Here is a 15,426-nt window from a genome sequence, read left to right as displayed (position 1 = left end):
GGAGGGGAGGGGGAGGGAGGGGGGGAGGGGAGGGGGAGGGAGGGGGGAGGGGAGGGGGAGGGGGAAGAGGGGGAGGGGGGAAGAGGGGGAGGGGGGAAGGGGGGGAGGGGGGAGGGAGAGGGGAGGGAGTGGGTAGGGGGAGGGAGTGGGACCACCCGTTTTCCCAGTACCCCTCTTTCCCCGTTGGGCCCGTCCTCGTAGGGTTTCCATTGTAACCGGAGGGGAGTGGGGGTGAGGGAAGGGGGAGGGAGGGAGGAGGGAGGTGTGGAGGGGGGAGGGAGGGGGGGAGGGGAGTGGGGGAGGGGGAAGGGGGAGGGAGAGGGGAGGGAGGGAGGGGGGTAGGGGGAGGGAGGGGGTAGGGGAGGGGGGAAGGGGGAGGGAGGGGGACCTCCCCTTTTCCCAGTAGCCCTCTTTCCCCGTTGGGCCTGCCCTCGTAGGGTTTCCATTGTAACCGGGAGGGGAGTGGGGGGGAGGGAAGGGAGGAGGGAGGTGTGGAGGGGGGAGGGAGGGGAGGAGGGAGGTGTGGAGGGGAGGGGGAGGGAGGGGGGGAGGGGAGGGGGGAAGGGGGAGGGGAGGGAGTGGAGGGAGGGGGACCTCCCCTTTTCCCAGTACCCCTCTTTCCCCATTGGGCTCGTCCCCGTAGGGTTTCCATTGTAACTGGGAGGCGGGGAGGGAGGGGGGAGGGGGGAGGGAGGGAGGAGGGGAGGGGATGGAGGGGGGGAGGGGAGGGGAGGGGGGAAGGGGTGGGAAACACTTGCCCCGGTGGCCCACGAACATAGGGGCCCCATGCTGATCTGTGTATGTTAAGTGACTTGCAATAAAAAACACAACTTTAAAAAACAATCGGCTGTCTTTCGCAACAATGTAGCAACCATCTCACACAAGCATTGTGACGTCACAAGCTGAAGACCTTGGAAAAAAAAGGTTAAAAATAAAAAGATGTAAATTTGTAAAGAGTAGACACCCAATAGCAGCTGCTTGTCTATTGTGACATCACACGCTGAATACCGCGGGGGGGGGAAGGGGGGTCAGCTCGAGCTCATCTCACAGGGGCATTGTGACATCACACGCTGAAGACTAAATCTGCACGGCAGCGCTTTAAAACCTCTGTAACTTAAAAAACACGCGACCAAATTAAATGAAAATATCACGGCCGAGCGAGCGCGAGATTGGCGATTGAGGCGGTGCGAAAACCGTCGCGCTACGGTTCGCCGTTTTGCCGCAATCGCTGTTATCTATATACCAGGCCAAACCCCAAAAAAATACATACACATACAAGATCTGAGTTTTAATAGTATACTAGCACAAGTGTGCCCGTTGGGCCCGTCCTCGTAGGGTTTCCATTGTAACCGGGAGGGGAGTGGGGGGAGGGAAGGGGGAGGGAGGGAGGAAGGGAGGGGGAGGGAGGGGGGGAGGAGGAGGGAGGGGGGAGGGAGGAGGGGAGGGGAGGGGGGAGGGGAGGGGGAAGGGGGGGATGGGGGAGGGAGAGGGGAGGGAGGGAGGGGAGGGGGAGGGAGAGGGGTAGGGGGGAGGGAGGGGGAGGGGAGGGGGGAGGGGAGGGGGGAGGGGAGGGGGAAGGGGGGGATGGGGGAGGGAGAGGGGAGGTAGGGAGGAGGGAGGGAGGGAGGGGAGGAGGGAGGGAGGGAGGGGAGGGGGGAGGGAGAGGGGTAGGGGGGAGGGAGGGGGAGGGGAGGGGGGGAGGTAGGGCGACCTCCCCTTTTCCCAGTACCCCTCTTTCCCCGTTGGGCCCGTCCTCGTAGGGTTTCCATTGTAACCGGGAGGAGGGGAGGGAGGGAAGGGGGCGGGAGGGAGGAGGGAGGAGGGGAGGGGGAGGGAGGGGGGTAGGGGTGGAGGGGGGAGGGGAGGGGGAAGGGGGGAAGGGGGGAGGGAGGGGGAGGGGAGTGGGGAAAGGGGAGGGGGGGAGGGGGGGGGAGGGGAGGGGGGAAAGGGGGAGGGAGGGGGGTAGGGGTGGAGGGGGAGGGGAGGGGGGAGGGAGGGGGACCTCCCCTTTTCCCAGTACCCCTCTTTCCCCGTTGGGCCCGTCCTCGTAGGGTTTCCATTGTAATCGGGAGGGGAGTGGGGGGGGGGGGGAGGGAGGTGTGGAGGGGGGAGGGGAGGGGAGGGGGGAATGGGGGGAGGGATAGGGGAGGGAGGGGGTAGGGGAGAGGGGGAGGGAGGGGGAATGGGGGAGGGAGGGGGACCACCTGTTTTCCCAGTACCCCTCTTTCCCCGTTGGGCCCGTCCTCGTAGGGTTTCCATTGTAACCGGGAGGCGGGGAGGGAGGGGAGAGGGAGAGAGGTGTGGAGGAAGGAAGGGAGGGAAAGGGGGAAGGGGGGGAGGTGGAGGGAGTGGGGAGGGAGGGGGAAGGGAAGGGGGGAGGATGGGGGAACTCCCCTTTTCCCAGTACCCCTCTTTCCCCTTTGGGCCCGTCCTCGTAGGGTTTCCATTGTAACCGGGAGGAGGGGAGGGAGGGAAGGGGGAGGGAGGGAGGTGTGGAGGGAGGAGGGGAGTGGGAGGGAAGGGGGAGGGGTGGGGGGAAGGGGGGGAAGGGGGGAGGGAGAGGGGAGGGAGGGGGTAGGGGGGAGGGGGAGGGAGGGGGGAGGGGAGTGGGAGGGGAGGGGGAAGGGGGGGAAGGGGGAGGGAGAGGGGAGGGAGCGGGTAGGGGAGGGAGGGAAGGGGAGGGAGGGAGGAGGGGGAAGTGGAGGGGGGAAGGGGGGAGGGGGGTGGGGAGGGAGGGGGGTGGGGAGGGAGGGGGGTGGGGGGGGAGGGGGGTGGGGAGGGAGGGGGGTGGGGGGGAGGGAGGGGGCCCGTCCCCGTAGGGTTTCCATTGTAACCGGGAGGGGGGGAGGGAGGGTGGAAAGAGCATCCCTCTCCCCATCAGAACTGCCCCCTCCATCGACTCCTTTATGTCCAGGCTCAAAACCTATTTCTCCTCCCTAGCGTTTGAGGCTCATTGAGGAGGCGCTGTGAACAGTTTGCGTGCTACTGTATGTTTCATTTTTTTCCTTAGTACCTAATCAGATGTACAGCACTTTGGTCAACGTGGGTTGTTTTTAAATGTGCTATACAAATAAAATTGACTTGACTTGACAGCCTTTCGCAACAATGTAGCATTGTGACGTCACACGCTGAATACCGGGGGGGGGGGGAAGGGGGGTCAGCTCGAGTTCATCTCACAGGGGCATTGTGACATCACAATGAAGCACCGCAGCGCCCCCCTTCTGTCAAAAAATCGAGAAATCAGGGGGGGCAGTGCTTTAAAACAACTGTAACTTAAAAAACATGCGAACAAATGAAATGAAAATATCGCGGCCGGTCAGACGGGAGGTTGGTGATCAAGGCGGTGCAAAAACCGTGGCGCGACGGTTTACCGTTTTGCCGAAATCACTGATACATAATGAAACCCCGATACAAACATATTCACAAGATCTGAGTTTTAATAGTATACTAGCACAAGTGTGCCCGTTGGGCCCGTCCTCGTAGGGTTTCCATTGTAAACGGGAGGGGAGTGGGGGGGAGGGAAGGGGGAGGGTGGGGTGAGGGATGGGGGAGGGAAGGGGGAGGGAAGGGGGAGGGAGGGAGGAGGGGAGGGGGAGGGAGGGGAGGGGGGAAGGGGGGATGGGGGAGGGGGGAGGGAGAGGGGTAGGGGGGGAGGGAGAGGGGTAGGGGGGGAGGGGAGGGGGAAGGGGGGAGGGAGGGGGACCTCCCCTTTTCCCAGTATCCCTCTTTCCCCGTTGGGCACGTCCTCGTAGGGTTTCCATTGTAACCGGGAGGGGAGGGAGGGAAGGGGGAGGGAGGTAGGAGGGAGGTGTGGAGGGAGGAGGGGAGGGGGAGGGAGGGGAGGGGTGGGGAAGGGGAGGGAGGGGGGTGGGGGGGAGGGGGAGGGAGGGGGAGGGGAGGGGGAAGGGGGGGAGGGGGGAGGGGGGAGGGGTAGGGGGGGAGGGGGAGGGGTAGGGGGGAGGGAGAGGGGTAGGGGGGAGGGGGGGAAGGGGGGAGGGAGGGGGACCTCCACTTTTCCCAGTACCCCTCTTTCCCCGTTGGGCCCGTCCTCTTAGGGTTTCCATTGTAACCGGGAGGAGGGGAGGGAGGGGGGTGGGGGGAGGGGGAGGGAGGGGGAGGGGAGGGGAAGGGGGGAGGGAGGGGGACCTCCACTTTTCCCAGTACCCCTCTTTCCCCGTTGGGCCCGTCCTCGTAGGGTTTCCATTGTAACCGGGAGGAGGGGAGGGAGGGAAGGGGGAGGGAGGGAAGAGGGAGGTGTGGATGGAGGAGGGGAGGGGGAGGGAGGGGGGGGAGGGGAGGGGGGAAGGGAGGGGAGGGGGGAGGGAGAGGGGTAGGGGGGGAGGGGGAGGGAGGGGGGAGGGGAAGGGGGGAGGGAGGGGGACCTCCCCTTTTCCCAGTACCCCTCTTTCCCCGTTGGGCCTGTCCTCGTAGGGTTTCCATTGTAACCGGGAGGGGAGTGAGGGAAGGGGGAGGGAGGTAGGAGGGAGTTGTGGAGGGAGGAGGGGAGGGGGAGGGAGGGGAGGGGTGGGGAAGGGGAGGGGGGTGGGGGGGAGGGGGAGGGAGGGGGAGGGAGGGGGGAGGGGAGTGGGGGAGGGGGAAGGGGGGAGGGAGAGGGGTAGGGGGGGAGGGAGGGGGAAGGGGGAGGGAGGGGGACCTCTCCTTGGGCCCGTCCCCGAGGGGTGAGGGAGGTGGGGAGGGAGTTGGGGAGGAGGGGGGGAGGGAGTGGGGATGGAGGTGGGAAGGAGTGGGGAGGAAGGGGTTGAGGGGGGAAGGGGGACCTCCCCTTTCTTTTTTCGTAACACTTGCCCCGGTGGCCCACGAGCATAGGGGCCCCATGCTGATCTGTGTATGTTAAGTGACTTGCAATTAAAAACACAACTTTAAAAAACAACCATTTGCTTTTCGCAACAATGTAGCCCAAGCATTGTGACGTCACAAGCTGAAGACCTTGGAAAAAAAAGGTTAAAAATTAAAAAATGTAAATTTGTAAAGAGCAGACACCCAATAGCAGCTGCTTGGCACAGGGGCATTGTGACATCACAATGAAGATTAATCCGCACCGCAGCGCCCCCCTTCTGTCAAAACTTCGATAAATCAGGGGGGGCAGCTCTTTAAAACCTCTGTAACTTAAAAAATATACGACCAAATTAAATGAAAATATCGCGGCCGGTCAGACGGGAGGTTGGTGATCAAGGCGGTGCAAAAACCGTGACGCGACGGTTTACAGTTTTGCCGCAATCACTGATACATACACAAACCCAGGATACAAACATATTTATAAACAAGAAGTGAGTTTTAATAGTATACTAGACCAAGTGGGCCCGTTGGGCCCGTCCTCGTAGGGTTTCCATTGTAACTGGGAGGATGGGAGGGAGGGAGGAGGGAGGTGTGGAGGGAGCAGGGGAGGGGGAGGGAGGGGGGGAGGGGAGGGTGGAGTGGAGGGAGAAGGGGGGGAGGGAGGGGGACCTCCCCTTTTCCCAGTACCCCTCTTTCCTCGTTGGGCCCGTCCCCGTAGGGTTTCCATTGTAACCGGGAGGGGGGGAGGAAGGGTGGAAGGAGGGGGGAGGGGGAGGGGGAGAGGGATGGAAGGGTGGAGGGAGGGGGGTGGGAGTGGGGGAGGGAGGGATGGAGGGAAGGAGGGAGGGGGGGAGTTAGGGGGGAGGGTTGAGGGAGGTGGAGAGGGATGGGGAGGGAGGGGGAGGAGGGGGGAGGGAGTGGGGATGGAGATGGGAAGGAGGGGGAGGAAGGGGTTGAGGGGTGAAGGGGACCTCCCCTTTTCCCAGTACCCCTCTTTCTTCCACCACCAAGCCCCCTCCGCAACGACCCCTGTTGTCCCCATCCCCAGTCCCCATTCTCAGACCCCCCCCCATTCTCTCTCTCCCCCAGACACACTCTCAGTGCTTTGTTCGAAACACTTGCCCCGGTGGCCCACGAGCATAGGGGCCCAATGCTGATCTGTGTATGTTAAGTGACTTGCAATTAAAAAAAATACTTTAAAAAAAGATAAGTGCTTTTTAAGTGCTCTTTTTGAAACATTCGCGGTCACATAGTGCTTCTCACTGCGATCTGTTAGTGGTGCTTTTCGAAACAATGTGGCACCCATCTCACACAAGCATTGGGAGGATGGGAGGGAGGGAAGGGGAGGGAGGGAGGTGTGGAGGGAGGAGGGGAGGGAGGGGGGGAAGGGGAGGGGGGAAGGGGGGGAGGGGGAAGGGAGAGGGGAGGGAGGGGTGATGGGATGGGGGAAGGGAGGAGGGAGGGGGACCTCCCCTTTTCCCAGTACCCCTCTTTCCCCGTTGGGCCCGTCCTCGTAGGGTTTCCATTGTAACCGGGAGGAGGGGAGGGAGGGAAGGGGGAGGGAAGGGGGAGGAGGGAGGTGTGGAGGGAGGAGGGGAGGGGGAGGGAGGGGGGGAGGGGAGGGGGGAAGGGGGGGAGGGGGGGAGTGAGGGGGTAGGGGTGAGGGGGAGGGAGGGGGGAGGGAGGGGGAGAGGGGAGGGGGGGTAGGGGGGGAGGGGGAGGGAGGGGGAGGGAGGGGGAGGGAGGGGGGATGGGAGGGGGAAGGGGGGAGGGAGGGGGCTCTCCCCTTTTCCCAGTACCACTCTTTCCCCGTTGGGCCCGTCCTCGTAGGGTTTCCATTGTAACCGGGAGGAGGGGAGGGAGGGAAGGGGGAGGGAGGGAGGAGGGAGGTGTGGAGGGAGGAGGGGAGGGGGAGGGAGGGGGGGAGGGGAGGGGGGAAGGGGGGGAGGGGGGAGTGAGGGGGTAGGGGTGTGGGGAGGGAGGGGGAGAGGGTAGGGGAGGGAGGGGGGAAGGGGGGAGGGGGGAGGGAGAGGGAAAGGGGGGGAGGGGGAGGGAGGGGGGAGGTAGGGGAGGGGAGGGGGGAAGGGGGAGGGAGGGGCACAGGGGCATTGTGACGTCACACGCTGAATACCACGGGGGGGGGGGGGGGAAGGGGGGTCTGCTCGAGTTCATCTCACAGGGGCATTGTGACATCACAATGAAGAACAAATCCGCAGCGCAGCGCCCCCCTTCTGTCAAAACTTCGATAAATCAGGGGTGGCAGCACTTTAAAACCTCTGTAACTTAAAAAATATGCGTCCGAATTAAATAGAAATATCATTTTCCAGCAGCGAACCGCATGCTGATTAAGGCGGTACAAAAATCGTGACGCTACGGTTCACCGTTTTGCCGGAATTGCCGTATTCAGCCGACATCAGTGGAATATATATATATATATTCAAGATCTGAGTTTTAATAGTATATAGATAGATAGACTAGCACAAGTGTGCCCGTTGGGCCCGTCCTCGTAGGGTTTCCATTGTAACCGGGAGGGAAGTTGGGGGTAGGGAGGGAGGAGGGGAGGGGGAGGGAGGGGGAGGGGAGGGGGAAGGGGGGAGGGAAGGGGGAGGGAGAGGGGAGGGAGGGGGGTAGGGGGGAGGTGGAGGGAGGGGAGGGGGCAGGGGAGGGGAGGGGAGGGGAGGGAGAGGGGAGGGAGGGGGTAGGGGGGGAGGGAGGGGGTAGGGAGGGAGGGGGACCTCCCCTTTTCCCAGTACCCCTCTTTCCCCGTTGGGCCCGTCCTCGTAGGGTTTCCATTGTAACCGGGAGGAGGGGAGGGAGGGAAGGGGGAGGGAGGTAGGAGGGAGGTGTGGAGGGGGGAGGGGGGAGGGAGGGGAGGGGTGGGGAAGGGGAGGGAGAGGGGAGGGAGGGGGGGAGGGAGGGGGAGGGGAGGGGAGTGGGGAAGGGGGGGGAGGGAGAGGGGTAGGGGGGAGGGGGAGGGAGGGGGAAGGGGGAGGGAGGGGGACCTCCACTTTTCCCAGTACCCCTCTTTCCCCGTTGGGCCCGTCCTCGTAGGGTTTCCATTGTAACCGGGAGGAGGGGAGGGAGGGAAGGGGGAGGGAGGGAGGAGGGAGTTGTGGAGGGAGGAGGGGAGGGGGAGGGGAGGGGGGAGGGGGGGAGGGAGGGGGGTTGGGGGGGAGGGGGGAAGGGGGAGGGAGGGGTGAAGGGGGAGGTAGGGGGGAAGGGGGAGGGAGGGGGACCTCCCCTTTTCCCAGTACCCCTCTTTCCCCGTTGGGCCCGTCCTCGTAGGGTTTCCATTGTAACCGGGAGGGGAGTGGGGGGGAGGGAAGGGAGGAGGGAGTTGTGGAGGGGGGGAGGGGGGAAGGGGGGGAGGGGGGAAGGGGGGGAGGGGGGAGGGAGGGGGGAGGGGAGAGGGGAGGGGGGAGGGGAGGGAGGGGGGAGTGGGGAGTGGAGGGAGGGGGACCTCCCCTTTTCCCAGTACCCCTCTTTCTCTGTTGGGCCCGTCCCCGTAGAGTTTCCATTGTAACTGGGATGCGGGGATGGAGGGGGAAGGGAGGGAGGAGGGGAGGGGGATGGAGGGGAGGGAGGAAGGGGTGGGAGGGGAGGGGGGAAGGTGTGGGAGGGGAGGGGGGAAGGGGGGAGTTGGAGGGAGGGGGAAGGGAGGGGAGGGGGGAAGGGGGGAGGGAGGGGGACCACCCGTTTTCCCAGTACCCCTCTTTCCCCGTTGGGCCCGTCCCCGAGGGGTGAGGGAGGTGGGGAGGGATGGGGAGGGAGTTGGGGAGGAGGGGGGGAGGGAGTGGGGATGGAGGTGGGATGGAGTGGGGAGGAAGGGGTTGAGGGGGGAAGGGGGACCTCCCCTTTCTTTTTTCGAAACACTTGCCCCGGTGGCCCACGAGCATAGGGGCCCCATGCTGACCTGTGTATGTTAATTGACTTGCAATAAAAAATACAACTTTAAAAAACAATCAGTTGCCTTTCGCAACAATGTAGCCCATCTCACACAAGCATTGTGACGTCACAAGCTGAAGACCTTGAAAAAAAAGGATAAAAATAAAAAGATGTAAATTTGTAAAGAGCAGACACCCAATAGCAGCTGCTTGTCCATTGTGACATCACACTCTGAAGACTAAATCCACACCGCAGCGCCCCCTATAGAAACTTCAATAAGGGGGGGGGCAGCACTTTAAAACCTCTGTAACTTTAAAAACACACGAACAAATTAAATGAAAATATCGCGGCCGGTCAGCCGAGAGGTTGGTGATCAAGGCGGTGCAAAAACCGTGGCGCCACGGTTTACCGTTTTGCCGGAATCACTGATATATACACAAATCCTGATACAAACCTACAAGATCTGAGTTTTAATAGTATATATAGAGATAGAGATAGATAGATAGATCTATATATATATATATGTGTGTGTGTATGCCCCTAATATTGTTGCGCTATCGTGTACCGTTTTGCCTGTATTTCAGGAACATATGTATATATATATATGTGTGTGTGTGTGTGTATATGTCTGTGTATATGTATGTACGTATATATATGTGTATATGTATGTATATATATACATAAGTATGTTCCTGAAATACAGGCAAAACGGTACATGATAGCGCAACAATATTAGGGGCACCTTACTCACCAGTTTTCTTTCCTATATGTATATATATATATATATATATACAAGACGAGTTCGCCATTTTGAGATCGCTGGCGTCACCTAGTATTCTATATAATTCACATCGCTTGCGAATCTGAACCCTGACATCTGGCCACAGGGGAAATTGCCTTTGTGCGGTTGTTTTAAGCTGTTTGATGCTCGGGTTGCAGTTCACGGTCTGTGCTTTTGTGTATCTTTATTTCTAAACAGTTGGAGAGGTTCCCTCGGTCACGAACATCAACCCGCCTCCAAAATCTGGAGCACCGTTCTCCAGTCCATGGATCCCTGCTGATACCACAACCCCACCTGGTACAGCAGTTCCAAACGGCGTCGGCACAGGAGGCCCGCGGTTGCACTTCCCTTCTGACAGCAGCAGCACTGATGCAGACTCAGTCCACAGCAACAGTTCCTCACAGTTATGTAAGTCTGATCGGTATCATTCTCTGCCTTTTTGCTGCTGATATTTTATGACAAAGTAAAGCATGCAACTTGATTTCACATTCTCCCATCCAACTCTGCACAGGCAGATAGAATCTGGTCAAGGACAGGCTTGGAATTGCTGTCAGCCCATTTTACACACACACGCACACGCACACACACGTGTGTGTATGTGTATATATACTTCTGAGATTTTGTTGTGGACCTACAGCCAAAACGGTAAAGGATGGCGCCACAATTCTAGCACCACCTTAATCACCATTGTCCTGGTAACTTTTAATGAAAAGTTACATTTAAATTGGTGGTATATTTTTAAAGTTAGAGAGATTTTAAAGTTTAAAAATTACCTTTCAATCCGACTTCTTAAAGGTACTCAGCGCGTGACATCACGATGGGACACGTACGACTTTAATTGTGCTTCAACAAAGTGCTTCACTCCCCACTCCCCCAAATATATACACCGATGAGCCAAAACATTATGACTACTGACAGGTGAAATGAATAACATTGATTATCTTGTTACAATGGCACCTGTCAAGGGGTGGGATATATTAGGCAGCAAGTGAACAGTCAGTTCTTGAAGTTGATGGGTTGGATGCAGGAGTAAAGACCCGAATGACTTTGACAAGGGCCAAATTGTTATGGCCAGACGACTGGGTCAAAGCATCTCTGAAACGGCAAGGCTTGTGGGACGCTCCCGATCAGCAGTGGTGAGTACCTACCGACAGTGGTTCGAGGAGGAACAAACCACAAACCGGCGACAGGGTGTTGGGTGCCCAATGCTCATCGATGTGCGAGGGCAACGAAGGCTATCCCATCTGGACCCAACCGACAGAAGGTCTACTGTGGCACAAGTCACAGAAAATGTTAATGGTGGTCACGGGAGGAATGTGTCACAATACACAGTGCATCGCACCCTGCTGCGTATGGGGCTGCGTAGCCGCAGACCAGTCAGAGTGCCCATGATGACATAATGTTTTGGCTCATCAGTGTATGTGGTCCAGTTAATCATGTTGCATCATTATTCAGGGTCGTAACGTCACCACGTCTCTCGTGTGTACAAGAGGCAGTCCTGATTTCCGCACTCTCCATTCTCTCGTTATACCACTATCGCATTCTATTGATGTGAAATGGATCTTCTCATCTCCCCTTCCCTTTTAACTTCTGACTTCTGTTGCTTAAAGTCAAATCTCAGAACTAGAGCTAGTTACCCCTCTCAATTTCTCTCCAATGTTCCAGACTGGGCTTTTAAGGTCAGACCTTGGTGTTGCCTAGCTGCCACTTGATTTGCTTGGATTCCTCCACAGGTTTTCCAACACATTCCAAAAGTCATGCAGAGATGCCGGGCTGAGCAGATCGGAGGTTGCTCAGGCCCTGTTGCTGCTCATGTTGACATGTGACAACAGACACACACAAGTTGCCATCAGCTCGTCTTTCTTTATCCCAACAGCAAACAGCCAGGAAGAAGGGAAGAAGTCGACTTCAACCAATGCTATCGTGGGGATTATCACCCCTATCGGTGGGTAACTGTGATATACTCCCTGTCGGAAAAAAACTGCAAGTGCCGGTTAAAATCAAAGGTAGACACAAAATGCTGGAGTAACTCAGCGGGACAGGCAGCATCTTGGGAGAGAAGCAATGGGTGACGTTTCTGAAGAAGGGTCTCGACCCCAATCGTCACCCATTCCTTCTCTCCCAAGATGCTGCCTGACCCGCTGAGTTACTCCAGCAATTTGTGTCTACCTGTGATATAATCCCTCTTGTTTTAAAAAATGATAGCTTTGGTTTTTATTACTGCAGAGGAATGCAACTTTTAATTTTGAACGCAAAATATGTGTAACAGCCACCATTGGCTGGGTGGACGCCCAAGAATGTTGTATGTCATGTAGGCAACCTGTTCATAGACACAAAATACCTCATAGACACAATAGACAGGCAGCATCTCCGGAGAGAAGGAATGGGTGACGTTTTGGGTCGAGACGCATCACATCCAACTCCCAAAGGCAGAAGACTTGTAACCAGATCCCTGCGTCATTGAACCCCCTTGATAAGACGAGACATTCTTTTCATAATTCCTATTTGTTTTACTATTTTTGTAGACTTTTCTTCCCCTCTCTGGGAATGTTAGCACTTCATTTCAACCGACCGCCAATTAGAGGTCGGTCATGCTCTTGGCGTATTTCACCTGAGAGCTGAGATTTGAGTGGACCTTCAAGTAACGAGGGAGTGAGTAGCCCAGCGAGTGGGTGTCCCTTGACTGACAAGGTTCTTCTACACTCGGAAGTTTAGAAGGAAAGGTGATTTCATTAAAACGTAAAAAATAATCTAAGCACAATTGACAGAGTGAAGGGGCAAGGATGTTTCCCTGGCAGTGGATCCATTTTGTGAAAACTTGATTGTATGTTCAATCAGTCTAAGCAGTTCTGTCGAACCAGTCATTTGTAGTAATCAGTGACACATCTGAGCTTTGATGATTTTCTTTGTGTGACTCATTATCATTGACTAATCAGTTCTGTATATAATTGCATATAAGGTAACAATTGTGTGTTTTGGTTGATAAATTGTAATGATTGCGTTAATTTCCCCAAGCGGTCTAATTTCCATGACTATTTTCAGTGATCATTATTTTGCTCTGCCTGGGCGGCTTCCTGATCTGGAGGAACTGGAGAAGGAAGAACACCAAGAGTATGAACTTTGACAATCCAGTCTATAGGAAAACCACAGAAGAGGAGGAACTGGAGGAGACCCACATTGGAAGGAATGGACAGATTGGCCACGTTTACCCTGCAGTAAGTTTTCCCCACCTGTTAAACACCTGGCAGGCACTGCACCAAACCGATGAGTCCTGCTGCTAGATAGTGGATCACTCTGCAGCCCAGCTCCAGCCTTTGTTACTGGGAGTACTAGGAGTCGACAACCTAGTTACACACATGTAAACACATAAGCAAGTTAAATACACTTTGATCTGAAATCTAATTCTATGCTTCTACATGTGGTGAACATCTTTTTACTTTCGAAATTTGATTTTTATTTTCCTTCACAGTCATTTAATCTTCCCTGCGCAGATTCTCTGTCTCTTGCTTGTTTGCAATACTGCACCTTTTGCAAATGTTCTTGTGAACTCCTCCCATTTATACTTAAGGTCTCTTCTTGATCATTTGTGGTGTAAGTTTGTAGCTTGGCAGCTGTGGTCTAAAACCTGAGTGCAGCTTTGAAGTGTTCAGAACCACCAATGCACAGGTCCCAATGCTGTCGAGTTTGTTGAATGCCATTGGCAGTGTGAATTTCTGGAGAGGTTGAAGGATGTACCTTCTTCTGTCTGAGGTGAACAAGGTCCTTGGATACTGAATCTTGTTGAGGGTGGGTGAGTTCTGTGACTGATACGGATTCGCTGAAGGTGAGGAGTTCCATTTTGTGGGTCAGAATCTGGATGAGAACATGCAGGAATTATAAAATCTACCTGCTATGTTGATTTGACTGAGTTCTGCAAACGGTAAATGGTGAAAGTGAACGAGACCATGCAGGGGAACATTTATTATACGTACAAATTTCAATTTAATGGTTCTCATGAGAAATGGAATTGTTTTCTTGCCATTTTCTCTTCCGTGTTAAACAGGAAATTGTACAATGCCCTTGGAAGAATTGGGAGGATTTGTAACTTTAGTGTTCTCGCTAATTGTTGGATTGATGTGTCTACATTTTACCCTTTCATTAATGCTTCTGCTCTTTACCTGTGCCTGCTTGTTTCTCAAATAATTTTCATACATCAATCGTGCTTGCAGCAAGTAATGTATGTAGGATGGGGTTTCATTTGTCCTGTCTAGATGTGAGAAAGGAGAGTGTGTAAGTAAGTATACTGGAGATAACTCCATTTTATTGGGTGAACACAGTCCTATTGATGAAGTTTCAGCTCTATCAATAGAGTTTGGATACTAAACATTGATCCAGGATTGCATACCTCCACTGCTGCTTTGGGATTTAAATTCAAGGAAATGAATTATGTTTGTTCGTCCTGAAATATTGACGACTCTGAAACTGACAGTAGTTATGAACCGTTTGGTTCATTGACATCCCTCATGGAAAGAAATCTGTTATCCTTGCCCACAGGTATAAGTGACTCCTGTCCCACCAATGGCCAAATATGAACAGACCGCTCAAATGGTTCAGCAAAGAAAAATCAGAAATGGAGAGTATCTGTTTGCAGTATTCACTCTGTACATTAAATTTTTTAAATTTTAAATCAGTCGTTGTAAACACCAGGGATGCAGTGGTGCTGGTTTCGACAGGCACGGTGATGGACGCACCACACATCTCTGATGTCCATACAGCTGGCAAGCTCCTCTTTTGTACAAATTTTTTTTTTTTTTAAATCTAGCTGCATTCACGAGTCCACACCTTTATTGCTGAGCTACCAGAGCAGTCTCATCATTGGTGCTTCACTTAACACAGGGACCAGCAATCCATAATAACAAGATGTCCTGTGAATCTGAAGGTTATTACTGCATTAAATCTCAGCAGAACAGGCTGCCCATAATTAACAACAACAAAAGCTCTATCTGCATTTCTAAGGAGATATTAACTAACAAGATTGTTGGTGTTTTTTTTAAAGAAGATTAACATCTTAGATTCGGGCAAACCAAGCACAACTTCAAAATCGAAGGTAGACACAAAATGCTGGATTAACTCAGCGGGACAGGCAGCATCTCTGGAGAGAAGGAATGGGTGATGTTTCGGGTCGAGACCCTTCTTCAGACTGATGTCAGGGGAGTGGGTGGGACAGAGGTAGAATGTAGTCTGAGTCAGGAAGTCTATTGGGAGAACTGGAAAGGGGGAGGGGATGGAGAGAAAGGGAAAGCAAGGGCTATTTGAAGTTAGAGAAGTCAATGTTCATACTTCTGGGGTATAAACTACCCAAGCAAAATATGAGGTGCTGTTCTTCCAATTTGCGCTGGGCCTCACTCTGACAATGGAGGTGGCCCAGGACAGAAAGGTCACATTGGGAATGGGAGGTGGAGTTAAAGCACTGAGCCACCGGGAGATCAGGTAGGTTAAGACAGACTGAGCGGAGGTGTTCAGCGAAACAATTGCCGAGCCTGCGCTTGGTCTCGCCGATGTGGAGAAGTTGACACCTGGAACAGTGGATGAGGTTGGAGGAGGTGCAGGTGAACCTCTGCCTCACCTGGAAAGACTGTTTGGGTTCTTGGGTCCTTTGGGTCCTACAACTTCAAAATCAGCAGGTGATGGAAAACCTGGAATTTCTGTAAACTCTGCAGAAGATAGTAATAAAAATGCAGTGGTCTGCGATTAATGGATGACCAGATTCATTGTTGCAAAAGATGAGGCGAAGCATTTTGGTGACAAGTGTGAGCAGAGACGTACAAGCTAATTAATGCTGTTTTAAAGAGACTTGAGGAGAGAGTTTATGAAGGCCGGGTAAATAAAGCATGGAGAAGGCTGGGTTTGATAAATAGACTAGACCAAGTGGACTCGTTGGGCCCATACCTCTCTTGCATTGGTACAGCACTCTCTCCTCCCCC

General features: G+C 55.1%; 1 protein-coding gene across 1 annotated transcript in view; it reads left to right on the top strand.

Annotated features, from left to right (window-relative positions):
- lrp8 (low density lipoprotein receptor-related protein 8, apolipoprotein e receptor) overlaps positions 1-15,426 on the top strand; it is a 112,503-nt gene that overhangs the window by 92,853 nt on the left and 4,224 nt on the right. The window contains exons 15-17 of the mRNA XM_078407650.1: positions 9,662-9,871; positions 11,340-11,408; positions 12,506-12,678. Coding sequence (XP_078263776.1) covers positions 9,662-9,871; positions 11,340-11,408; positions 12,506-12,678 — 452 coding nt within the window. The remainder of the gene's footprint in view (positions 1-9,661; positions 9,872-11,339; positions 11,409-12,505; positions 12,679-15,426) is intronic.

This window comes from Rhinoraja longicauda, chromosome 11 (genome assembly GCF_053455715.1).
Source record: "Rhinoraja longicauda isolate Sanriku21f chromosome 11, sRhiLon1.1, whole genome shotgun sequence".
NCBI lineage: Eukaryota > Metazoa > Chordata > Chondrichthyes > Rajiformes > Arhynchobatidae > Rhinoraja > Rhinoraja longicauda.
The sequence above is the reverse complement of the archived record's forward strand: the minus strand, read 5'-3'. Positions and strand labels throughout refer to the sequence as shown.